Genomic DNA, 24,779 nt, shown 5'->3' on the forward strand with positions numbered 1-24,779 from the left:
CAAAAACATATGATCAAGCTACTAAAAATATCGGGGAATTTACCAGGATAACTTACTGAATGCCTCCTTAAAAAGCTAAGCAGTTCATTCCCCGTGGCCCATTTTACTCAAATAAGCCACAGAAAAAATTGTATAAAAAGATTTATTGAAATTCATCAATGACAAACAGACATAAAACTCAAAGTTTGGCTCTTCTGGGAAAAAAAAAAAAAAACTGTTGCAAATGTATTTATACAGATGAAATATTGACTAGGAAATACAAGTCACTTCTAAAGCTATTTTAAAGAGGGATATGAAAGTAAAACTGTACATTCACTAGGTATTTTCAGTCATTTTACTGACTTCCACTAGGTAAGAAAATACAATTTTGTATTAGTATCTCGTGCTTGAGTGTATGAAAAGAAACCTCCTACCCTACATGCTGAACTGCCTCCTGTATTTAGGTTTGTAAAAATTTTCAAAGTATATAGCACAAGTGGAAGTAGTTTCTCATCACTTAAAATTGACTAGGTGTTATATATTACAGACCAAAATAGTACACACCTTATTTAAAAGGGTTGAAACATTTTTTTATTACAATTGTCAAATTCATTTCACTAGTAACTCAGGAATTAGGAACACTTTTTATATATATTTATATATATATTTAAATGCCTGCCATTTTCAGTGTATTGGCTATACCCTAGCCAAAAAAAAAAAAAAAAAAAAAAAAAGGCAACAAAACAAAGAGAAAGGAAAAAACACAACACACAGGGAAGGAGGGGATTGCAAATTCACCCCACAAACCAGATCCAAAGGAACACCCCAAAACAAAACAAAAAGAAAACAAAACAAAAAAAAAAAAGAAAAAGAAAAACAACAACAAAAAAACATTTGGTCACTATTTACAAACAGCAAAAGAAAAGGTACCTACAAAAGCAGGGAAAGCATTGGCTGAAAATGGCAGTCATTCACGGACAGGCAACAAAGAAATCACTTTATCAATATGCCATTCTCACACCTGTTGCTGTGGAGGGACGCTTTGCCTAGATTTGAAGCATCCCCCAAAAATGCTTACAACGTATTTAGTGACTGGCAGCGGTGGAAAATCCCAACAACCAAGGATATTCGGCTGTCTCAGAACAGAATATGTGTATTTGGGGTATCATCCACTGATCTTAACTTTTTTTTTCTCTTTTTGAAAGATGTCAAACTATCCACTCCAATAATAAGAAACAAATTACCACTTGGTTTATACTTACTATTGCAGTTACAGGGACTAAGAGAGGGACAAAAAGAAAAAATTTAAAATGAATAGGAGGAGGAGTGGCAGTAAAAATAGTATTTTATTCCCTTGCCCACCCAGTCTGCTTCTCCCTCTCGTTCCCACAGCAACATTACAATCAGAAAAAAAAAAAAAAAAAAAAAAGAAAAAAAAGGTTGGGGGTGTGGGGAGGGGAAATACAGGGTAAAAACAGTCAAATCACAATAGGAAATTTTCAAAATAGGTTATTCAGTTTAGTCATCTTCATCCCCTTCGTCTTCAGGTTCTCGTTTTCTCTTCTGTCCCCGCTCTTCATCTGAAAAATAAAACACAACTTGAGTTATACGGGTGCTCCCACATGTTGCTGAGAAGCTGAACAAGTTCAACAAGCTTCTACTTTGGCAACTGGCTTGCTATCAAAGGAGCAGGAAGAAAAACATGAGCCTGCTTTTTATATATACATATATACATATATATTTAATCTCTAGGAAAAAATAGATTACTGCCATACCGGGCTCTTCTTCATCTTCGTCGTCATCTACCTCACCATCGTTATAGCCTTCTTCATCCTCCTGGATTTAAAAAAAAAAAAAAAAAGACATTTAAGAAGTTGGTTTCAGCTCAGAGCCTTTCACAATTTGGCAATATCCAACAGCATTTTACAACAGAGAGAAAAAGTCCTTGAAGCATCTTAAACAAAAAGCAAACAAGAAGGCAGACACTTCCCACACACTTATATAAGTGTAGTTGCTGGAGTTTTTTGCAGCAGCATAACTGGACTCTGGCCCATGTTTCACTGCAGAAAGCTGTAGCAGCCACTTCTAGCTTCAGCTCCTCAGCAAGTAAATGGCTTCGTACTTCAGCTGCCACGAAGCTGCAAATTTTGTTACGACGCCCTGAGCTTAGCGAAACGCGGTGATTGCTACGGGTGAGCTCAGTGGGAGCAGGCACGTGTTCTGGGGTGAGGAGAGGTGCAAGAAGCTCCAGGTTCTGAGCAGCTGGCCTTCAGCAGATATTTTAGCCCCATTCCCAGTGGTTCTGCTACGGCTGAAGCAGAAGGTGACCAGCTCACACACAGCAGCTGAACCACGCCACGAATTCAAGCATCCCACAGAACCACGAGATATGGGTACAGGAGGAAGCTCGGTCTCGCAGCATGGGGTCAGTAATTCAGGCACCACTCTCTGTGTGTAAATCCAGCCCTCCAGAGGCCCCCACGCTAGGCCTGCAGGCATTCCTGTCAGTACTGACAGCAGCCCAGGCAGCAGAATGATTTCATGTCAGCGGTCACTAGATGGCAGCTGGCTCATAGACAGGCGCTCCTCAAAGCCACCCCCAGTGATGCTTCTCAGGTTAAAAAAGCAAGCACGTGCATCCCGTACCAAAACCCTCTGGTGTTTGATCCATTTCTTGCCCAATTATTCCCTGTTTGTGTTCGTTCCACGCCCGTTATGGGCTGCATGAAATCCTTACCTCCTCTTCTCCGCTTACGTCCTCCTCTTCTCCTTCCTCCTCCTCTTCCTCATCTTCTTCGTCTTCTACTACCTGAGCGTCATCATCATACTCCTCTTCTACACAAACAAGATTAACCACTCAGACATTTAAAGGTTATTTTTTTCCCAACATTGCCGTCTGACACAGAAGCTGCAACCAACACCAGGAGCGAACTGAGAGCATTGCTTCGAGGCGGCGCAGAATTAAAAGCAGCTCTCCAGCTGCCAGGCAGGGCTGGACAAAGTCCTCTGCCTCTTCAGTCAAGTGACAGGGCGATGTGGCAGCTGTGCCCATGGTCAGAGCTGCTCCAGGGCCCTGACAAAAATCACAGCAGCCTCAGGACTGCCTCAGCTGCTCCAGTTCCCCCTGCTGATGTGCATTTTAGAGCTCGTGGGACACTTGCAGCTCTTCGTCTGCAAGCGTCCACCTGCTCCCAGCAGAGGCTGGGCACGACTTCACAAGCCAGCCATGCACTGGGAGCCCTCCCCGGGAGATGCTCCTTGTTTTTATGCTACCAGAGCAATACAGAGGGGTCACACACGATCCAACACGAGTTTGCAATCAGGAGGAAAAGTGCTTAAATGCAACTAGCCCAAGCAACAAACCAGGAACGTTTTCCATGCTGCAGGAGTGGCGTTTTGGAGCTTTTTCATGCATTTCAACACAGGCTCAGACTTGTGCTCTGAGGAAGAGAACCTGTCCCTGCTGAATTCCTGTGCTGCTGGGTGACAGCACCCCTCTGCCTGGCACCGCTGCGGCACTCGCCCCTTTCACCAGGGCTCGCATTCAGTGCTCGAGGGAAAAGTGCAAGTCCAGCTATTCTGCTTTTGCTGCGCAGCTGGGTTTGAAGAGTCCAGCAAATTCCCCAAACTCAGCCTGACACCCATCCAGCCAGTACACGGCTGCCTCTGAGTGCAGCCTGCCAGGGAGGCAGAACGGCACCTACATGCAGTGGGATGCAGAGTTCACTTTCCTAGCATTAAAAAGTTCATTGCTGCCTTTCACAGAGCTTGCCCCAGGAAAACTGCAGCACTTACCCTGTCCTCTCCTCCACCCGATCCCAACCAGTTCCCTTTCTCTTCACGGATAAGCTATACCCTCCTGGTATTGCCTCGGCTCCTCTGCTCCATTCCTTGACTCAATCACTTTGTCCTATGCCCACTCTGCCCTTCTCCATCAGGGTCTACACAACCACACGTGGCTTCCCTGATCGTGTGGCTCCTGGAAAACTGCAGCATCATCTCACCTTCTCTTACCCATTTCTCCCTTTCGTACCTGTCCCCTGATATTTACTGTTCCCTGAACATTTCCAGCTTGTCTCTGCATCTCTCTGCTTGTCTTACTCCTTCTCCTGGCCCCTTTCTCCTACCAGCCTCTCTCTCCCCATCATTCACTAGAAGTAAGACTGAGAAGCTCCCTCAAGCTGTGTCCATCTCCTTTCCCCTCGTTCCCCCAGAGGACACGGAGCTATTTCTCCTTTACAGTGGTCAGGAAGGAGCTGCTGAAGGCAACACCAAGCCAGAGCTGGACACAAAACGCAGCCTGTCAGTCCTTCCACTTCCTCACACCAAGCAGCACAAGCCACATACCGTCTTCATCCTCCTCCTCGTCGTCTAGGCCCTCCACGTAGCCCTCTGCGTCAGAGTCCGGCGCTTCTTTGTCGTCCCGATCTTTCACTAGAGATAAGACTGAGAAAGTAGTTCTTTCAGGCCCTGCCCCTCTCCTTTCCCCTCGTTCCTTCAGAGGACACTGAGGTACGTCTCCTTTACACCATCAGGAGCTGCTGAGAACACCCTTCTCTTGCCAACAAGTCAGAGCTGGAAGCAAAATGCACCAGGCAGCATATCGCTCTTTTAACTTACGCACACCAAGCAGCACAAGCCACATACCATCTTCATCCTCCTCCTCGTCGTCTAGGCCCTCCACGTAGCCCTCTGCGTCAGAGTCCGGCGCTTCTTTGTCGTCCCGGTCGTAGCCATCGAGGTATGTGAGTTGCGGGAGGAGCTTGAATACGTTTTCTCTATAATCGTTCAAGTTGGTTACCTCGCAATTGAAAAGGTCTAAACTCTTCAGGTTTTCTAACTTTTTCTGCAAGGAAAGAAAAGCCTCTGAGGCCCAGTGTTGTGATAAACCTCCAAAAAACAGACAATTCAACGGAGTTAAGGTGTTCGAGAGCTTCCAGGACAAAAGGGGTCGTTTTGCTCTCTGACTCCTAAATTGGGGTGGGACAGAAATCTGCAGTGCCTGGCCACTGCTTCTGTGCTGTCTGAGTGGGAAATGTTCTAAAATTCAGCATCTTGCATGTGGAAGACTGAGGTTTGGAAAGAGGCAATGGCACAAAATCATATGTACTGTGAGGGACCAAGCTAATGAATAGCAGTCCAGTGAGTTACCCCAAAGGGCAAGGCAAAACATTGGGGTCAGATACATACAGAGTGCTACTTTCAGTGGAAAAAGAAACAGCTCATACTTTAGACACAGGATTTTTTACTAGAAGAGATTCTACAATTTTTTGATGATTTTTTCATTCTAGATGAAAAAGAGGCTTAGAATAGGGGCAAATATTTAATTTATTAATTTTTAATAAATAAATTCTAATATATTAGATATAAATATTTTAAAAATATTTAATTAATTCATTTATTTTCTGGAGGAAGTGGGCTGCATTGCCAGCTGCACTTCCAAGCACTTCCAATAGAAGCACGAGCAGAGGGGTTAAGGATTTGACTCGGGTCTTATGAACTGTCTCCCTTCTGGAGTTTAGCACGCAGAGCAATGGTGATGTCAAGAAAACAAGTCTGAAAGTGGGAGCAGTTACAATCCTCTCGCTCAGTTTAACAGCCCTACTTTCCCCTTCTGCCGGAGGAAAGGCGAGCCAAGACGAGCTCATTGAAAACTGCTCCTTGAGACACTTAGGAGCAAGTATTTGGGAAGTAGGCATGAGCTGAAACTCTTTGGTCCTAGAAAATCAAGGACACGCACACCAAAAATTAGGAAGTAGTGCTAAGAAGCACTCCTAGAACTGACAGTTGAAGGTTTTTGGAACGCCAGCCTGATAAACCTGACCTGTGCACTTGAAATAAGGAGAATAATGGCATTGTAAAACAATGGAGTGTGATGGCAGAGAGCAGGAGAGGTGGTGGGAAGCTGCAGAAGGAGCTAGAGGCTCTGTGACTGCTGCCCTGCTGGGACCAGCAGGCTGAGCACGGTGCTGCAGCTGGTCCTACCAACACCCACACACCCCGAGCAGAAGTGGTGCTGCTTATTTTAGGCTGAATATCTCAGGGATTGTACATCCAGTCCAAGCAGGGACCCCGGCTATGGGAGACAGACCCACAACACGAGCCAGCCGCCAAGAGCCGACTCTTGGCCATTCCCTCCCCTTGAGTTATCGTGGTGCAAAGCTGCTGCGCTTCCAAAAGGCACTGCTGGGTGAGAGCAGCTTGGGGGCTGTCCCCACTTTGCCTGGGGCCAGGACAGGTCCCCGGGGCTGCTCCTGGCAGAGGGCTGGCCGCTAGAGGGAAGCAGCAGCTCGTGGTCCCCGCCGGGACACTGCACCCTCGGATGGGTGTCAGCTCCATGGGACGGGTGTCAGCCCCATGAGATAAGCACCAGGGCTGAAGACATTCAGTTGCAAGCTCATTTGGCGTTTCAAAACCCAAAATACCATCCCCACCAAGCCATCACATCGCCCCTTCTCATCAAAAAATTAAGTTTTTATTTCACCCCGCGCCGCACCGACTTACCAGAGGTTCTATTGTACCGAGATCTTTTATTTTGTTGCCACTTAGATTTAGATGCGTGAGGTTTGGACACTTTTCTGCCAACACTTCCAGTCCTCCTGAGATTCTGTTGTCACTTAGCTCGAGCTGAAAGGCACGTAAACATCTTGAGTTTTTAGTGCAAGCATGCATCACAAAGCAGGTTGGTCAGTCATTAATTAAGTCAGGCAAATGACTAATTTACATGCAGCATATCGCAAAGAGGGAGAGACAGGGCACTTTATTTACCTTCTTAAGTTTGTTTAACTTTGGTAAGTTTGCAACTGAGGTTAAGCCTACGTTGATTGTACTTAAGAATTCCAGCTCTTCGAACTCATCTGTAAGGCCTTCGATTTTGCCTTCGTATGACCTGCAGTTGTCAAGAACGAGTTCTTTAACCTGGAAAAAAAGAGAAACGCAAAAAGAGGTGAATAAAGGGAATAAAGATTTCACTCCCAAGCAAAGGACGACACAGCTCAGGCAGAAATGAAAGGTATTCCATCAAGCTGGCAAGTATGCAAGAGGTTATCTCCCGGGTCCGAGCCCTCACTTTGCCAGGTGAGCAGCGTTTCAAGAGTGTGGTTGTTGGGCTTTGCTTCAACCTCTGTGTTGTTCTATAAACGGTGGAACCAAGTCAGAAATATTAATCCTGGCTTGAGTTATTTGGTTGTAAGGAGTAGGTCTGTCTTTGGTAAATGCGGGCAAAAAGCACTCTTAAAAAAAAATAGGAAAACAGGGTTTTTAAACTAACCTATTGCTCCTGCTCCATGCAAGAACTCGTCAGGCTTTTCAGGTCTGCAGAGACCAGTGGCTGCTCAGGCAGCCCCAAAACCCAAAGGTGGGCACGGGCAAACCTAACCCGGACCCCCAGAGTCTGCCCCAGCCCCTCTTGTTAGGGCTGCCCCGCTGCACTTTAGGGGAAGATGAGCTTCAAGGAGGTGACTGCTTCGATGGGAAATGACAAGGTGTGATCCACACGATGCTGGCAGGGGAAGTTTAGCCAGTGTAGCTGCTGCTGGAGGAGCATTACCCCCCTTTTCTTATCTCCCCTGCCCCATTGAACCTCCTGGCTGCAACGGGAGGGGTGAGATAATGTCCTGTGGGACTGAGCAGCACAGGACCTGCCCGTTACAGGCAGGGTTTTTTCTTTTTTTAAAAAAAGAAAAAAAAACATCACTGCCCTTTTTTGCAGGTGCTATCTTTAACGGCCACAGAGCAACAAAAAGAAGCTGAGGGAGCCCCACCCCGAGCAGAACCGCGGGTTTCACCCCGGGGCTGGGGCAGCCCCGCAGGGCTCGAGGCCACGAGCAGCAAAGGCTGAATGATTTTTTTTGGGGGGGCTCTCTGGAAGCTCTGCCCCGAGCACTGTGACTCCACAGGAAGGCCTCACCCCCGGGAGGATATCCAGATGTTTTTCGACCAATTAATTATCTCTGGGGGTTACTTTCGGCCCGGCACACAAATAAATACCCAGAGCCACAGGCAGCCGGAGCAGCCCCGAGCACCGGGCTTTGCTCAGAGGCCTGGAAGAGGAAGAGGATGCTGCTGCTTGCACAGAGGATGGGATAAAAGGAAGTTTGCAAAAAGGGCGTACGTAAAAACATGAAGCAACTCCTCAGTTTGCACCAAGGACAGTTAATATGCAAATATTTAATTTTCTTAATATATATTTTTTTGTTGTTACTGTAATGCTGCTGCACGGAGAAGAATCCTGTGTGGTGTTACAGCTCCCAATAACATCCCGAGGTTTCTAATTAAATCCCAAGCACTGAAGTCAATAGGGAAGTCAGCCCAAAGCAACACGAGAGCACAAGTGATTCATTGAGAGTAGGAGGATCGGAGATAGACAGGAAATACGTTTTCCAAGAGTCTACAATTTTCCTAGAAGAATTATGATAGGGAATGGCTACACAAAAGTCTCCCAGAAGAGTTTGAGAGGCTGGTTAGAAGAAACCAAGGAACGAGTCAGATGCTCCAGGTCCCACATACATCTATTGCACTGAAAGGCAAACCAAACAGAAGGAAAATTGAAATTTGGATGGCAGGAAAGGTGCTTTGAAGGCGAACATGCCTATCTCCCTGCTCTAACAGCATTTAAGTATCAGGGTCCTCCAGCGAGATCAGCTCGGGGGCAGACACGCTCAGCTGTCTCAAACATCTGCTTCACACACACCCCGAGCTCCCACCAAACAAAAAAAGGAAAAAAAATATAAAAAAAATGAAATAAAAGAAGCCCCACCCCGAAGCCAAGCCTCCCAGCAGCTCATCTGTGCCTATCTGCCCCCGTCCTCGCCCCGTTATCTGCGGGGGCAGCGCGGGGCCAGCGCCCACCTCCCGGGGGGGCTCGGGGAGCGGCTCCCTCCATCCTCACAGCCCCGTGGAAGGGAATTTGTGAGAGCACGGTGGAAGAAAAGCCGACTGCCTTCTGCTTTTAGGTTTCTCCTCTTAGAAACGACACTCCTCTCCGCAGTTTCTCCTGGCTCCACTGCGACGTGCGCTCCCCGTGCCATCGCAGCCAGTTCTCCCTGCACTGACAACTGCCACCAGCTCAGATATTTTTTCTAAGTATTAGACACCTTCAGCAACTTGCCCATGTCTCCTTAGGACTCGTTATTTGGTGACTGATGAGTATTTGGTGATTAACGGGAGCCCGTCAGGCAGTGATGTCCCATCGGTGAGCAGGCACGGCTCTTAGATGCCCCGCGGGTTATATCAGTGGGACACTTTTCCAGCTTGCTGGCTGCCAGGCAGGTCTGCCCCCCAAATTTTTCCCCCTTCTGAGGATGCTGGGCCTTATCTAGGTACGCCCCAGGACAGCCTTGACAGAGGAACAAGCATGGATGTGACTGGGAGCGGAGGGAGGAGAAGCCAAAAGTGACCTTTGTGGGGCCACATTCCATCTGAAACAGCTCACCACCACGGAAGTGTGACACAGGGACTGCGAGCCTATTCCTCCTTGTATTCGGAAATCTGCATAATTTTAAGGAAAATCCCAGCCCTTGAATCACTCTCTGAACATCCACTGAACTTTGCATGAACACCCCGCTGAGGCGCAGTACGGCTGTGACTTCTGGACGTGTCTTCCCTCATATTCTGCCACCAAACCCCAGAATATGCCTCTGCCTGATGCAAGCCAGCGCTTTTTCTGAGTCTTCTTACAAACTGGAGCAAGATGAGAGGTCCTCAACGTGGCTGTGTCCTGCTGCAGCCCGTGCATTGCGGGGTTTGGGTGCCAACCTCATGGGGAGAGGCAGGAGCTGGGGTCCCGATCCAACGCACGTGGCCAGCCCCACCACTATCTGTGCCACAACACGTAAGCTACTTGAAGCTCTAAGGGGAGTGGGCACTAATTTAGGATCAAGAGAGACCATACAGCCTGTGTTCATCTTTCCTCTCTCCTCTCCAAAACTGCTAGATAGCGGGAAAGAGCAGAAGAGCACCACGCCACAGGTAGCCAGCCACTGCAAACGACACTGCCACACTCACCTCAGCAGCCACCAGGGCACCCGTGGGTGTCAAGCAGGAAACCTAACGCAGGTGCAGCTGGGTCCTGCCGTAACAGCCGTGTTTTCAGCAGCACTGGTGGCAAAAGAGGCTCTGTCACTGCCCCGGGCAGGGACACCCTGCATCGTCCAGCCGGCAGCGCTGTCTCGGCCTCGCCGCCCTCGCAGGTGCTTCCTGGACGTCTGCGCCTTTCTGCCGGAGTTTTGCTTTGTGGTTTGCTGGTATTGGGCCTTAGCACTCAGCAGCCACATGAATGTACATGAAGGGATTGCAGTTTCTTCAGCAAAGCCTTCAGATGGCGAGCTTCGGGCTTCTTGTCCCGCGGTCATCCCGGGTGCTGTTTCTGGTGGTCTCAGACGCCTTCAGACCGTGGTATCGGGCTGCTGGTAACGTGTTGTGCTGCCAGCTGCGGGCTGCAGCATCCCTGTACCTCTCCAGGACTTCCCACCACACCGCCTTGCTGCCTGCTCCATAGCCAGGGGCTGTGTCCCAGCACGGGTACCAACCACACACCAGGTACCCTTACCACAGCCCCGCAGCGTACCGCGAGGCTGCAGCCAATTCCTGGAGCAAGCACAGGCAGCCACGTGGAAACAGCCACTGGATTTCATGGGAGCCTCAGCAAGGAGATCACAGCTGGCTGCACGTGTAGGTACGGGGCAGAATATGGGGCAGACCCTCCTTCCCCTGCCTCCCTCCTCCTCGCTCCGCTGAGATCCCAACACACACGAGCAGCAGAATTCAGTTACACACGGACAGCCACCACGCAGCACAAGACATCGCCTTAACCTTTAGTCTACACATTCCCACAGCAGCACGTAAACCAGACGAGTCTCTGCTGCAGAAAGCCTGCAGCCCACGGGCTGGGAGATCCAGGGAAGGGGGACTCGGGTCCCGAAGCCAGGTCCGCGGCTGGAGGCTTCGCAGCGTGATGGAAGGACACGGCTGTGAACACAACTTTGCAAAGATAAAAGGTGAATTTCCAAGTGCCGTTCTGCTGGCTTTTCAAGCAGGAACAGCAAAGGCTGAAACACCTCGTTTCCAGCACAGTGGGTCGGATGCTTCTGAAGCGCACGCTGTATATGGTACCTCAAGGATAGGGATATCCCACTATGCGGCATTTTAACCCGAAAACGGGTAAAGAAGAGGGCGTTAACTCCATCTTGCACTGCTTCCAACCAAATGAGACAGGGAACATGGAGAGATGTCCTTCGTTCCTCTCAACCCAATGGAAACTTCATCTGGAGGAGGGCAGAGCTGTGGGAAGCAGGGACGCCTGCTGTGCCAAGTGGAAGCCAAACCCAAAGGACTTCTGAAAGCAGAGCTTTGTTTTCTCCCGGTTGTACAAACGTTTCTTCAAGACACTTGGGTTTCTGTCTTTGGGGTTGGATTTTTTTGGTCTCAGAATTGTGCATAGTGTGCGCAAAGCCCTGCATTGCTCCACGGTAAAGACCGAGCACGACCTTTGCTGCTGTTGCAGCCAGCGTGCCAAAAACTGGGCTCCTCCTGTGCGTACGCTGTGTTCTGGATCTGCTCTCACGCAGAGCTGGGGATCCCTGAGCAGAAACGGATCTCCTTAGGTTTCTATTCCACCCGGTTTGTGCCTCAAGGTTCCAGAGAAGCCAACCATCCATGGTCACGATGTTCCTGTTGGCTGGGGGCAGAATGGCTTTGACAAGGCTCAGGACGCTGCCCAAGCCTTGCAAGGAGCCCATCGTTCACGCGGAGCTGCCCAGGATGCTTTCCGTGCTCAACTTTTACAAGCTTCTCCCAAAGTTACTTCTGGAAGGAGTTAAATGTTGCAAAAAAATCTCATTTCAGGTACCACCTGCAATGTGATCAGGCCAAAAATGCTTGAAAAAAGCATCTCATTCAGTACCTTGTGCCAACGAAGCAGCTCTGAAGGCTCAAAGACACGATAAATTCCACTCTAAGATGGTCACCAAAACGTAACCAACCTGAAGACCCGATTTTATTTCTTGTTTAAATATCAGCACGTAAACAGGCCCTTTGCCAGCTGCATGGAGGACAGATCCTCAGCCACCCGAGAGCACCCCGTGGTACCCCACACAGCTCATCTCCTGCTGGAACACGGCGAGAGATGGAGGAAGGTGGAACCACCTCTAACCCAACGTGGGGTTCAACGCCGATGAAGAGGCACCCAAATTGCTGCTCGGCCTCCCCAGGCTGGCTGCGTGCCCCCCCTGCCCCTGGCGTGCTGCCCGTGTGCAGGGAGGGAGGTTAGCAGGTGGCAGGGCACCCGCTGCCTCCTGGCGTCCTGCCACCGGGATTCCCCATCGGCAGCTCGGGATCGCCCGGCGGAGACGCTCGGGGTGAGGACTGAGCCACACGAAGAGGATTTCCCAGCTTGAATTTTGCAGGGAAGGGAAAATTCAATAGTGTTGGCGTCCTCTGACCCACCTGCCAACATACACGTGGCAGAATGAAACTCACGGGCACCTGCTACAGGTTACAGAAGCAAAGGTGGTATGTTATTTATTTTTTATTTAATTTTCTTTTTCTTTCCTTTTACCAAACCAATGTTTTACCTTGGATTTTGGTATGTCCCCGCAAGGTTTTTATTTATCGCATCTCAACTGCTCATAATAATTTAACTTACTTGCAGCACATCTTAAACTCTGAAAACCAGTTAGCCAGCTACCAGGTACCCTGCACAGGCTCTGGGTAATCTGCAAATCCTGGGGCAGAGAGAAATGCTGCCCCAAGTAGGGCCACAAAACACCAACTATCCCCCTTTTGGTACCACACGATTCACTGACGCTGAGCAGAGCAGTTTCCACTGCAGCCTGGTCCAGTGCAACCCCTCCACATCCAGTTATTTTGCCTATTTTGTGTGAGATCACGTGAATTTACCATCAGGCTTCAAAATTCATCTAGGGTTTCTCCAAACGATGCAACCCCCAAACTTTTCTATTGGAATTCCTCTTCCGTATCTTTCCCAGAAATTCCCTCAGATTTTAGAACAATAAAAAAAAAAGGAACTTCCACTATCACGCCAACACGGTTTAGATAACTGGCGTTTTTCAACGGCAGCATCAATATGCACGGACGTTTTTCCACTGGAAGCAGCAGCGTGCATTGACAATCACATGATGAAGAAACTCCGAATGTTTTTTTTGATTACAGTTCTGCAGTTTTCCACCCTTCCCCTTCCAGCATTAAGCCCCGCTGGCAAGGGGTGCACCAGCCCCAACACCAGAAGGAGCATGAGGCCAGCAACACGGCACCACGCTCGGGATGTGGGAGGATGCAACCAAGGAACAAGAAGAAAAAAATTGCCCAGGGACCACATGGGCACCTCTGCGGGCATCTGGCCCAGCCCTGGCTCTAGCAGGTTGTACAAAAGCACAACAAAAGCAGTTTAAAGCCACCTTTTAAACTCCTCCTAAGCTGAAGGATCCATGCTAGGGATCCCCACCTGAAAGCTGGGCTTTGTTGATGCCTGCTGCCACGAGGCTGGGCGCAGGACAACCTCCTCCTGGCCCCTGCCTCACCTCTGCCCCAGCAAAAGGGATGGAGCAGGGGAAAAGCGATGGGGAGACACGTGCCTTTTCTTTTCGATGTCTTTGTAGCTGAAGCTACTCGCACAGCTCAGAAAAATCTGGCTGAATAGCAATGAATTTACGTTTTCTACCCTCTAACGTTTTATATGCCATAGCCATAAGCTCTGAGAGCAGCTAACACAGCTCCAACCAGCCCTATAACCCTTCGCTCTGCTCCTGCCAGAAACCTCCTGCTCCAAGTAAAACAGAGAAGCAGCAGAAGGGTTAAAAGTCATCACGGCTCTGAATGCACCTTGCACTCGTATCCAATTATGAAGCCTTTCCAGCACTACAAAACTTGCAGAGCAGATAACCTACTGCTGCCTTCCTCAAGGAACAGCCCCCCCCCCAGCCAAGAAACCCCATGAGTCACATAAACACACTTCCACACATTTACAAGGGTCACTGTGGCCATATGCATGAGCAGCTCACTAATTAATAAATCAGGGACAGACTTTGGGGACACAGAAAGCTGTTCCATTCAAAAAAGTCACTAGTTTCCATTTGGGTTTCTACTGCTGGCGGCAGAACTCCGAAAAGACCCCAAATATTTATTTAGACAGAGGCTGTTTCAGATATGGAAATGATTAAATCGCTCCATCTCTACATTAAATGCTTTTTAAATTTCACACTGACGTTGGTTGCTTCTCCTTTCCCAACTCCAGGGGCTCTGCCCATGGCTGGGACAGCGTGCTCCACGCTGCCCTCGGATGATGCAGGGACACGCGTCAAGGAGCGCTGGGTTAAATTAACACCGGCTTCAGGAGCAGGCTCTGGAGATGTCAGCTGCTACACAACACCTTAACAAATCACACCAGCAAAAGATAAGCTTTTCCGAGCTCTTTTATGGCTTTGGAGGGAAAGCCATTCATTCGAGCACCCGCTCCTATTTTGCAGGTCCAGCTCTTCTCAGGCTTCCCCAGCTCAGCAATTCCTGTACCTGTAAGGTGGGAGGACGTGGGGGAGGAAGGAGTAATCCATGGAAAGCATGAAGTGGGAAGAACTGCTCGACATCAGCCTTCTGGGCCATAAGCATTTAAGAAAACCACTAATAATTATTCCGCCATTTAAATGGACAATTAAAGAGGCATCACTGGCATAGATAATATGGTCTTTTAAATACAGAAAATAAGATAAAGTCCTCAATCCCTGCATGCAAGTGATGTTACTTTAAAACTCTGAGAAGTTCTGGGTGTATGTTTAGAGGAAGGTATATCCTATCCACTGATACATAATGCACAAATCCTGCTGCGAGGATAGTTACACATAACTCAGCCACATCGCCTATACCATAGGTTTGGACTAAGCAGCTTTTTTCCCCCTCACTTCAACCTTGTTTCTTCAGAAAACGCACTCCCTGATGGTTTACAGTACAATTACACCACTTAAAATCCAGCTATTTCTCTTCTTAATTAATTTTCATTAAGCCAGTTCCAAAATAAATAAAATTTAAAAAAAGTTCTGGATACAAAATCACTTGTATGGCTCAATAGTGCGACTGCCCTTTAGATATTGCTGATATTAGATAAAAGCTACCTCTCTGTTATATTTACACCCTGCTGTCAGCTACCTGAGTGGTGAAGTGATTGAAGTCTGCACAAACCCACGATAACCTGCACGTGCTGCGTTATTTTGTGCGTGCTGATCCTGTGGCACCCTAAATACTACCACACAACCCTCTTGTCCCACTTGGTGTCACACCTGGAGTAGATCCCCTTTCCGTCCGTAGGTGGTTCAGCTGGGGGAGGAGTAAGAAAGCGTGTATCTGTGCCCGTTTACAACACCCAAGCTTCTTTAAAATGCAGGTCTTTAAAGGGATGCCTATCACTTTAAACTCTTTACTGTTATTATGAGCATCACACCAAGGAACTAGCTAGGGGAAAGAGCTTTTTATTTATATTCTTCATATGAGAGCACACTTTGCATAGATGCTTGCACTCTATTTCCCTTCAGTGTTAAAACCGACAGAAAACCAGCGAGAAATCAGAATTCAAATAAGCTTTAAAGCGCAACAAAGAGTTGGAAGAACTGTAAGAAATACCCAGTGCTGCAGTCAGTATTTTATCACTGTCACAATTTTGAGCTGATAAAGCTCCTTTCAAAAGCAGCATTCAATCCTCAGACTAAATGACCCGGCATGGTAGCTCTAAGCCACCGGAGTTTTGTGCAGTATTTCAAAAACGTACCTCTGCGTCCCGCAGCCAGGGAGTCCCCCTCAGCACTGACCTTGTTTTACTGCCTCTGCATGGTACAGGTCGAGCTACGTGCACCAGGAATGAACGGGAACACCCTCAAATGTGCCCAGGTGAGCATCCTCTCTGTGGAGAGCAGTGGTTATGCCACTACTGGCTGATGGTTTGGAGGAAACCCACGTGAAATAGCTGTATCTGGCCAATTTCTGGCAGGCAGTTATGTGTAACAGGAGACTACAGCGATACCATCAGCAAAGCGCCAAATTCTTTGGTGAGTGCACTACCCTAAGTGACCACGCCGTGTAATGGGTTAAAAAAGTTGAAGTAGCTGGGCTGAGAGTAGATGTGAAAGCTCAGCCGTGGCTGTGCAGCACGAATTTCATGCACCCAAACCAGGGATGTCTCACCAAGACACACAGACACAACCACAACCAGATTTCTGATGCTATGGCACCCCAGACCTCTCACCAACAGTGAATTCATCTAAAAACAAAGCGAGGAAAAAAACACAACACAGCAAAAAAGAAGTCTGAGGAAGAAATAGCTACTATATAATCCACTTTGAGACACTTATATTACATTTTATTAGCTAAGATGTAACCTTACAGGGCTGTATGATTTAACAGGTGAAGTATTACATAGTATTCTACACCAGGACTGTATGAGATAACCCATGGCATAAAATAGTCTGGTAAGATCAAAAAGAACCCCAACACCTTATCAACATCCTCTTACCTAACCTTGATTTACAAAAAGTTCTGATCCTGCAAGCTCTGATAATGGATTAAATAGGAGATGTACGGCAAGAATTGAGCACCTATAGGGCAGAAGCTCCAAAAGAAGTAAATAAACGTATACTTGTGCAGTTATTTTCACAGAGATTTATATATGTTACATTTAAAACTTTGAGGAGGAGGATCTTTCACAGATCACACAAGAAACACTGTGTTTATCAAAGCAAAGACTAACACCAGCGACTGACAGAACCGTCCTGTTCATGCCCAAAGACTTACAGAAATCCGTAAATAAACGACACCTGGCTCTAGACCTGCTTCTAAACTCAGTTTCAAACGTCTCACCTAAAGCAGGAGGTGGATTCAGATGACTTATTTTAAAAGGGACTTTAGAAAGGCAGAGTTCAGGCTGCACCCCTAGCTGTCCGCAGCACAGCCGCACGTGCACGGTCTGGGATCGAGGCTTCCACAGAACCGACCGTAAACACAGCGGCGGTCCCAAACAGCACCAAACCTGAACGGATTTACTCCTCTAATGGACCTGATGGGCCAACGGAGCCTGGGAGGGCTGCTGCGGACAGCTCGGTGACAGAACTAAAGGCTGACGGGTTAAGAAGTAAAAATAAAAGCCAGGTTAACCAAGCGCTGTTTTACAGCCCACTGGAGGACGTTCCTCAGCTGCAGGGGAACAGAGAAACACCACCAAACAGGGGCTCTTTCTGTGTAAGTCCGAGCAGAGCACGAAGTGAACAAAACCCAGATGTGTGTTTGGGAAGGGGGGAGGCACAGTCCAGAAAGCGTTAAAAGGATTAAAAGCCTTTGGGCGGCGGGGGCTGCTTAAAATGGTGAACAAGCCTCCGGCAGCGCGCGCGTGAGGCAAAAAGTAAAAAAAATAAAAATAAATAAAAAGAGACAAAAAAATGCCTTAAAAGATGTAAAAATATATTAAAAGGGTTTAAAAAAAAAAAAAAAAAAAGGCAAAGCGGAGACCTACCTTCCCGCCGGGCCCTGCCCAGAAGAAGGCGTTTTCCCGGCTCACGGCCGCAGCGCCCCCCCCCCCCCACCCCGGGCAGCCCCCTAGGAGCCCGGTTGGGGCAAAAAAACAACGAAAAAGGGTTTGGGGAAGGCGGCGGGGAGGCGATTTTCCACCCCGGGGGTGGTGGTGGTGGGGGGGGGGCTCGTTGTCAGAGCCCGGCGACAGCGGCGACAAAATGGCAGCGCGGCGGCCGCCCGTCATGTCGGAGCCGCCGCCCGGCCGCCCCCCGCCGCCCCCCGGGCGCTGAAGGGGAGAAGCCCGGTCCCGCTCCGCCGCCGCCCGGCCCGGCCTCGCTGCCTCCCTTCTTCTTCTTCTTCCTCCTCCTCCTCCTCCTCAGCGGTTCGGGAGGGGAGGACACAACATGGCGCCGCGTCCTACTTGCGCTGCGCCGTGGCGCTGCCGATGCCAGGAGCGGCTGAGCCCCGCTAAGGGAGGGGGGCTCCGGGGGGCGAGCTCCCGGTCCCGGCCCGCTTGAGGAGGCGGAGGGGAGGCGGCTCCCCCCCGGGGGACCCCCCAACAATGAGCCCCGAGGGCCGGGCAGGGCCGCGCCTCGCCGGGGCCGGCGGCGTGTGCCGCTACGGCGGGCGGGCGGGCGCCCTCCTCCTTCCTCCTCTTTCCTCCTCCTCCTCCTCCTGCTGCTGCCGCCGCCGCTCGCCCAGGACTTTTTTTTTTTTTTTTTTTTTTAAAGTTTAAAGAGCAGGTTACATAAAATCTGCCCGCCTTTGTCCCCCCTCCCCATCAGACGTCGCGCTGGCCACCGAAAAGCCGCGGGGCCGCGTTCCAGCCGCCTGCCTCCGCCCTCCCCCGGGCGCCTCCCGGAGAGGTACGTTCCCCTCCCCGGCCCCAGAGCCCCGCTTCCAGCCCGGTCCCGCTCCGGGGCACCCCCGCGACCCCTTTCTCCAGCTTCCCCACAACGTGTGGGACCCCCCCCCCCTGCCCCTCCGGGACACCGAGGGGCCGGGGCAGCCCCCGCCGCCCTCAACACCCCCCCCCCGGGGTTAAGGAACGGGGGCTGGGGGTGCCGGGACCCCCGCTCGGGGCCGCGGGTTCGAGCCCCGCCGCCGCCGCCGCCGCCCGCCCGTCGGAGCGGGGCCCGACCGCATCTGGGCACCCCCCCCCCCTCCAAACAGCCCCGTTCCCGGACTATTTTCGTGTCCTGCCAAAGTTTCTCGCCGCCGTTTATTTTCGGGGAAGGCGCCGAACAACAAGCCCCTGAAGCTTGTTTTTTTTTTTTTTTTTCCCTCCCCGAGAGGAGGGGGAAAAAAATTTTAAAAAATTAAAAAAAAAATAAAGAGAGGGGGCAAAATGGGGAAAGGAGGAGGAAAGGGAAAAAAAATTAAAAAAAGGGGGGAAATAAAAAAAGGAAAACACGCACACACACACATCCAGCCTTTTTGTGCGTGTGTGTGTGTGTGTGTGTGCGGGGATGGAGGGGGTGGAGAGTGCATTTATTTCTTGCAATATTTTGTATTCCACGCTCACACTACGGGCAGCGATACCAGACCTCTAAAAACGCTAAGTTATTTGCTTAAAATTCTTTTCCTTTTTATCTTCTCAGCATCTGGAGAGAGGGAGAGAGAGAGAAAGGGCGCGTTCATGAGGACTACAAAGTTACAAATATGGCTCCCCAGTCTCTCCTGCCTGATCACTGCACAGAAACGAAGACGCACTTTAAACTCAAAACCATTCGCAACTCACTCGCAGCCCCTGCCTGCTCTCCCTGCCCAGCACCCAGTCCAAATATTTGCGAACTAAACACGCCGGAGAGGAGCACCAACTTATTTTTATTTCATGCACCGCCGGCCCCCTTCAATGCGTCTCACGCCGGCGGGGCCGGGAGCAGCCCCCGTGGGTCCCCGGGGGTCCCCCCCCCGGCCCCATAGGGCACAAAGCGGGCGCCCCCCGCGCCCCCCGAGCCTGGCACCGGGCACGGCCACGCACAGGTAGGCACCTCAAGGGCAGCAGCGAGCAGCAGCAGCGGCCCTGCCGCCTCCCCCGCCGCCCCCTCCCCAACCTCGCCGCACGTTTTCGACACGTTTTAACCCCAAAAAAAAAAAAAAAAAAAAAAATCAGCGTTAAATAAAATACCGGATGGATTTTTTTTTTTTTTTTTAAAAAGGGAAGGGGGGGGGGGGGAGACGGACACACATTGCTTACATCTGAGGGCGTCCTGTTCCGCAGCTCTAAGTGGATCCTTTTCTTCATGTCCATGGCCGCGGCTGCTGGCGGGAGGCGCTCGGCTGTGCCCGGCTCCGCTGGCGTGGCGCTGCCCCCGCTGCAGACCCCCCCCCCCCGAGGCCGGTACCGGGAGGACTCGGCGGGCTCCAGCAGCTCCGCTCGGAACCCCGAGCCCAGCGCCGCGGCGAACACTAACCTGATAACTGCGGAGGCGGGCGCTCCCGGGGGCTCCGGCTTGAGCGACGTCTCCCTCCTCCAATCGCCGCCGGGCTCCGCCGGCTCCCAACCAATCGGAGGAGACGAGGGGAGGTGGGAGCCAATAGGAGAGCGGCGCAGCCGGCCAGGGGGACAGCCCGGCTGGGAGCGGAGCCTCATTCCGCGCTGGGGGCTGATGGGGAAGGAGCGGCGGCGGCGGCTCGGCGGCGGCGGGCACGGGGCTCGCTGCGCCCCCCCCCTTCGCTTCATTTCCCCCCCCCCGGCCCCCTCCGCTCCCCGGGGGAGGCGCCGTGGTTGTGGGGCGGGGAGCGGAGCCGGAGCTGGAGCCGGAGCCGCCCGGGTATGGGGCGCGCAGCCAGGAGGGAGGGAAAGGTGCGGAGCGGGGCGGCGGTGGGGGGTGTGGGGGGGGCGGTGCCGATCGCCTCAGCGGCCGCCATGAGGGGAGGAGAGAGGAGGGGAGGGTTGGGGGGCTGCTGGTGCTCGGGTGAGGGGTGTGAAGGGGCTGGGGGGGGTCTGAGGGGGATTAGAGGGGGCTTGGGGAGGTCTGGGGGGGGATTTGAGGGGGCTTGGGGGGATCTGAGGGGGTTTAGAGGGGGCTTGGGGGGGTCTGAGGAGGATCTGGGGGGGCTCTGAAGGGGCTACAGGGGTTGAGGGAGATCTGAGAGGATCTGGGGGGGTGTCTGAGGGGGATTTGAGGGGGTTATAGGGACTGAGGGAGCCCTGAGGGGACCTGGGGGGGATCTGAGGGAGATTTGAGGGGGATTTGAGAAAGCCTGAGGGGGCTACAGGGGCTGAGGGAACCTTGGGGGGGTGTTTGAGGTGGATTTGAGGGGGCTACAGGGGCTGAGGGAGCCCTGAGGGGGATGTTGGGGTGCTGAGGGGCTCAGGGAAGGGGTCCCGGCAGTCCTTACAGCCCCTCTGGGTGCCTACGGCCTCGCCGGCTGGCCCCACTCATGCAGGTGGTGGTAGCGGTGTCAGGCTCCCCAGCGAGGTGCCCAGCACCCCCCCAGCCTTGGATCCGCTGGCTCCAGGCACTGCCGGAGCCCCCAGGCTCGCTTGCTAGTGTGGAGGTGAGGCTGGCTTCCTCAGGCACGGGGGCTGAGGTGAAATCGCTTTGTGTCCCCACCGGGCCCTGCATATGGTCAGTGATGTTCCTGTGGGCTTGGCAGGGAGTTGGGAACAACAGAGGGCTGTAAAAACCCTTAACAGTTGTTTTGAAATGCTTGATACCCATTATCAACAAAAGGTGACGGAATTGTCTTATCAAAACATTCCAAGGTGTAGGATGGAAGCTCATATATACATAACGAGCTACTTCAGCTGCGGATGAGCTGGGATGGATGCCCTGGACAGCTAAGCACAAATTCTGCAGGAGCGTGAAAGCTAGCAGAAAGGTCAAGATGGATCCAGCTTCAGGTAAAAAAATATAACTTTGTTCACTAGTGTTTTGCAGCAGGTTAATATTTTTGTGTGGTGATTTAGAGCTTCTTTATGGTTTAGCTGTTAGAGACATTGGATTTCTGCTTTGTCTGTGGCATGGACAAATCGACATTTTATTTATTGTTCTGTGGCGCTGGCTTCAACATACTAAAAATTACTGCGGTGGTTTTAGGATGTAAACTTTGCAAAGCTTTAGGACCTCTGCGTCAGAGTGAACTGTATCTTAGCTCTGTTTTAAATTCTTTACAGGTGTGAACAAAGGTGGCCCCTGGGCTGAGGCTTCACAGAGGAAGGTCTGATCTGGAGTTTGGTTTAAAGGCACAGGTGAAGATTTTTGGAAAAGAACTTTCATTGTGGAAACAGTGCCTATAAGTATTAACTAAACCTTTATCACAGGTGGGGAAAATAAGTTTCTGAGAATCCAGAGATTTTTTTTTTTTACTTCCTTGTAAGTAAGATTTTTTTCTTTATAAACTGCTCTCCTCCAATATATCAGGGGAGACTTATTCAAAATTCAAAACCAAAGAGAAACGTTTAAAGCTGCTGTTTTTTTCCCCTCTGTCCTGTGCATGCATACCTTGCTTATATTGCAAAAGCTTTAGAAGTCTTGAAAACTGGAAGAACTAAAAATGCATGGGAAATGTTCCAAAGGTCAAATATCAAAGTGTCCTCTCATAGTGGTACATGCATTGTAACTAAAGTCTTTGCAGAGCATAGCTTTTATTTTCTTAAAAACAGTTTTAATGTCTGGTCAAATTTGTGTTTTTACTTTTGGGATATGAAAAAATGTTAATCTGCTTCAAAATTGTTATGCTTGTGCCATAAGGATTCAGTTTCGTGCTTTCTGTAATAGAGGAAGAATGTGTTACATCTTGATGAAGCAATGCTAAGTCTTACTTGGGGAATTCTTATTGTCTGTTTCTATGAATAAAGCAATCAACTCTATCTGTTCTAGATGTTGTTGATTAGAAATACTGCCTACTGACAAAATGTGTGAAATCCTGTCCTGTCAGAGTCCTTGTCAGAGCTGAGCAGCAGAAGTGATCTGAGCTCTAGCTTACAGTGGTGGGGAAACTAGTCTTGAGGATCCCTGGTCAGTCTCCTGTTGGAAGATGAAAATATTCTCTGTGCTTATCTGTACCTTCTGGCTTTTAAAGTTGGAGTACGAAAAAGTATTTTGACAAATCACCATAATGGTTACAGTTAATATTTAATAATATTTGATTTTGTCTGGGGTTCACATGTTTTTCCAACTCCTTCGTTGCTCAAAGTACTGTGTTGTTAATTGTATGACCAGCAAATGCTAAATACAGGTTTACACAAAAAAGCTGATTACGTGTCAGAATCCTGGGCCAAAATATAAAATGCTAAAGACATTTACTCTAGAAGTTGTTCAGTTGTTGCTGAGCCTGAGTTAAGTTTTTTTTTGTGAACTTCTCTATGATTATCTTTTAGGTATTTTCTGATCTAGCATTAAAAACTCTTTAGTGTAACTAGATTTGCCCAGTTAAGTGATTTTATCCAGATTTTCTGAACCATTCATAGCAATGAACCACCACCTTTTTATTTTTAAAGCATGAAATACCTTTATATCCATCTTATATTAACAAAAGTTTTATATGAATTGATACTGTACATTAAATACACGCATCACACAGAACCCAGAAGGATTTCCCATGTCTGTAATATCAATGGATAGTTGAGCATTTGCTAAAATGAGCTGCTGATTGTTCTTTTCCCTCTTATAATACTCCTTTGTATATCTGCTGGTATCTTGTTTGTTCCTGTTGCATTTGCACAATGCGTTCCTTCATGTTTTGTGTAGCATCTTCAGTCCTCTTTTTGTATGGAGATACAGCAATGTGAAAGAGAAAATTCTGTTCTTAAATCGTCCCTCTTCCTGCCCTTACTTCTCCACCCCCAGCCCCTCCAGTGTAGCTGGAAAATGGGTCATTAAGGGGAATTGAGAGCAATATTGATCACTGGTATCTGGAGTTCTGGGGAAAAGGGACAAAAGTGAGCACAGGAAAACGATATGTGTGTTCTTGAAAACATACATTTATGCTTTGAGACTCTTAAAATCAATATGGGAGTGCTATAGCTAGAAAAATAAATAAATGAAGACCTCGAGTCGTTGGCTGAAAAAGCACCAAAGCTTACTGCCATTATAAGAGGCTTGGATGTTGGTGTTGTGCCTTTTGCCTCTTGGTTGTTTGAATTTCTCCTAACAGTGGTTAGCAACGTGCAAGCAGAGCGCTCAAGTCTAAACCAGAAGGGATTTTGTCTAATATTATTTGTTCTCTTTTTTTTTTTAAATGTAATCGCTCTTTTGAGTTAGGCAAGTTTAACACAATATATCTTGCAGTGCTGACTGCTGGGACTGTTGTATAACTCCTCTGGCGTATGAGTGATTCCCATTGATTTCTGCGCTAATTGTTTGCAAATGTTATATTTTTTGTCACAATATTCTGTTTTCTAGCAGTGTTTCAAGTAAGAGATAAGAACTGAAGAAAGGTAATTCAAAGCCAAGTGTTTAATGGGAAGTAGTTGTTTTAAGTTACCAAACTGAGAAGAGATGAGTACTTGTTACATCTCAAAACTGGCTTTGTTCCCCCCGAGCTTAGCATAGACCATTCCCTCTGGTTTTATTTGCACAACATCAGGCATACCAGTGGAGCCTAGAAATTAATGATGTTTAGCAAGACGAAGAAAGAAATCAAGTTTCACACACTTCTGCTGATTTACAGCCATAGGCAGATCAATATATAAATAATATAAAGCTTCCATAACTTGTACACCATTTTTTAGAACTGTTTCCTGCAGCTCTTTCTGGAACCATTTTTCTTCCAGTTTCTGGCTGCCAGATATGTTTTTGATTTCTTGTCAAAGCCAATTGTTAAACTTATGCTAATAGGAGAGGGCTTAGATGAGTTTCACAGGTGCATTTAGCAGCAGATACATAACATTTTTCTCTTTTTGTGGAAAGAACACTTAATGAATACTCTTAAGGTTACCCTTCAGTGTTCAACAGGTGATCAAGCTATTTATTCCTCGTGTAAGCTGGTGAATTTCTCCGTATTTCTTTTCTGAAGCATTAAGCATTTTATTCTGCAGGTAGGCTGACATCATTACGAATAAGAGCTTTATGTCTTCGATACTTCATACTATTGCAAGGAAGATTCCTGTATGGAGTTTAACAAACGTTGTTCAGTTTGTGAAGAGCAATGGTTCCAGTTTTTTTATACTTATTACTTGTTTTGTATATAAATACTCAGCCATTCCAATTGCTGTTGGTCGTCCTTTTCCAAGCTGTCCTGTCCATAACCAACTTCAAAAGTGTAAAATGTCATGAGTTAGATATTATAAACTAAAAATAATAGACTTCCAGGATAATTTGGGAGGGAAAGATGTGTATAAT

General features: G+C 49.0%; 1 protein-coding gene and 1 long non-coding RNA gene across 4 annotated transcripts; one reads left to right on the forward strand and one right to left on the reverse strand.

Annotated features, from left to right (window-relative positions):
• Nucleotides 1–126: 126 nt before the first annotated feature.
• Nucleotides 127–19,884, reverse strand: ANP32A (acidic nuclear phosphoprotein 32 family member A). Of its 2 annotated transcripts, none has more exons than XM_084293706.1 (8): nucleotides 19,685–19,884; nucleotides 6,748–6,897; nucleotides 6,484–6,606; nucleotides 4,627–4,825; nucleotides 4,327–4,413; nucleotides 2,717–2,814; nucleotides 1,755–1,815; nucleotides 127–1,559 (listed from the first exon to the last, which is right to left on the reverse strand). In XM_084293706.1, the coding sequence occupies exons 1-8, from the start codon at nucleotides 19,736–19,738 to the stop codon at nucleotides 1,498–1,500; spliced, it is 834 nt and encodes a 277-aa protein (XP_084149832.1). In that variant the 5' UTR covers nucleotides 19,739–19,884; the 3' UTR covers nucleotides 127–1,497. The 2 variants fall into 2 exon arrangements, with proteins under 2 accessions (XP_084149832.1, XP_084149831.1); XM_084293705.1 differs by having other exon boundaries at nucleotides 4,327–4,425.
• A 301-nt stretch (nucleotides 19,885–20,185) lies between these two features.
• LOC311213593 lies at nucleotides 20,186–22,306 on the forward strand. Of its 2 annotated transcripts, none has more exons than XR_014618767.1 (3): nucleotides 20,186–20,261; nucleotides 21,200–21,337; nucleotides 21,611–22,306. It is a non-coding gene; the product is annotated as an uncharacterized lncRNA (long non-coding RNA). The 2 variants fall into 2 exon arrangements; XR_014618768.1 differs by having other exon boundaries at nucleotides 20,192–20,293.
• The last annotated feature ends 2,473 nt before the right edge of the window (nucleotides 22,307–24,779 follow it).

Source organism: Netta rufina, assembly GCF_964035555.1.
Source record: "Netta rufina genome assembly, chromosome: 11".
Lineage (NCBI taxonomy): Eukaryota > Metazoa > Chordata > Aves > Anseriformes > Anatidae > Netta > Netta rufina.

Bases quoted from the DNA above. Each gene is read 5' to 3' on its own strand.
- ANP32A (XM_084293705.1), bottom strand. From the start codon at position 19,738: ATGGACATGAAGAAAAGGATCCACTTAGAGCTGCGGAACAGGACGCCC. The intron at 6,898-19,684 runs GTAAGCAATGTG...CTTTTTTTCCAG, and splicing joins GGAACAGGACGCCCTCAGAT to GTTAAAGAACTCGTTCTTGA. The intron at 4,826-6,483 runs GTAAGTCGGTGC...CTTTCCTTGCAG, and splicing joins TCGGTACAATAGAACCTCTG to AAAAAGTTAGAAAACCTGAA.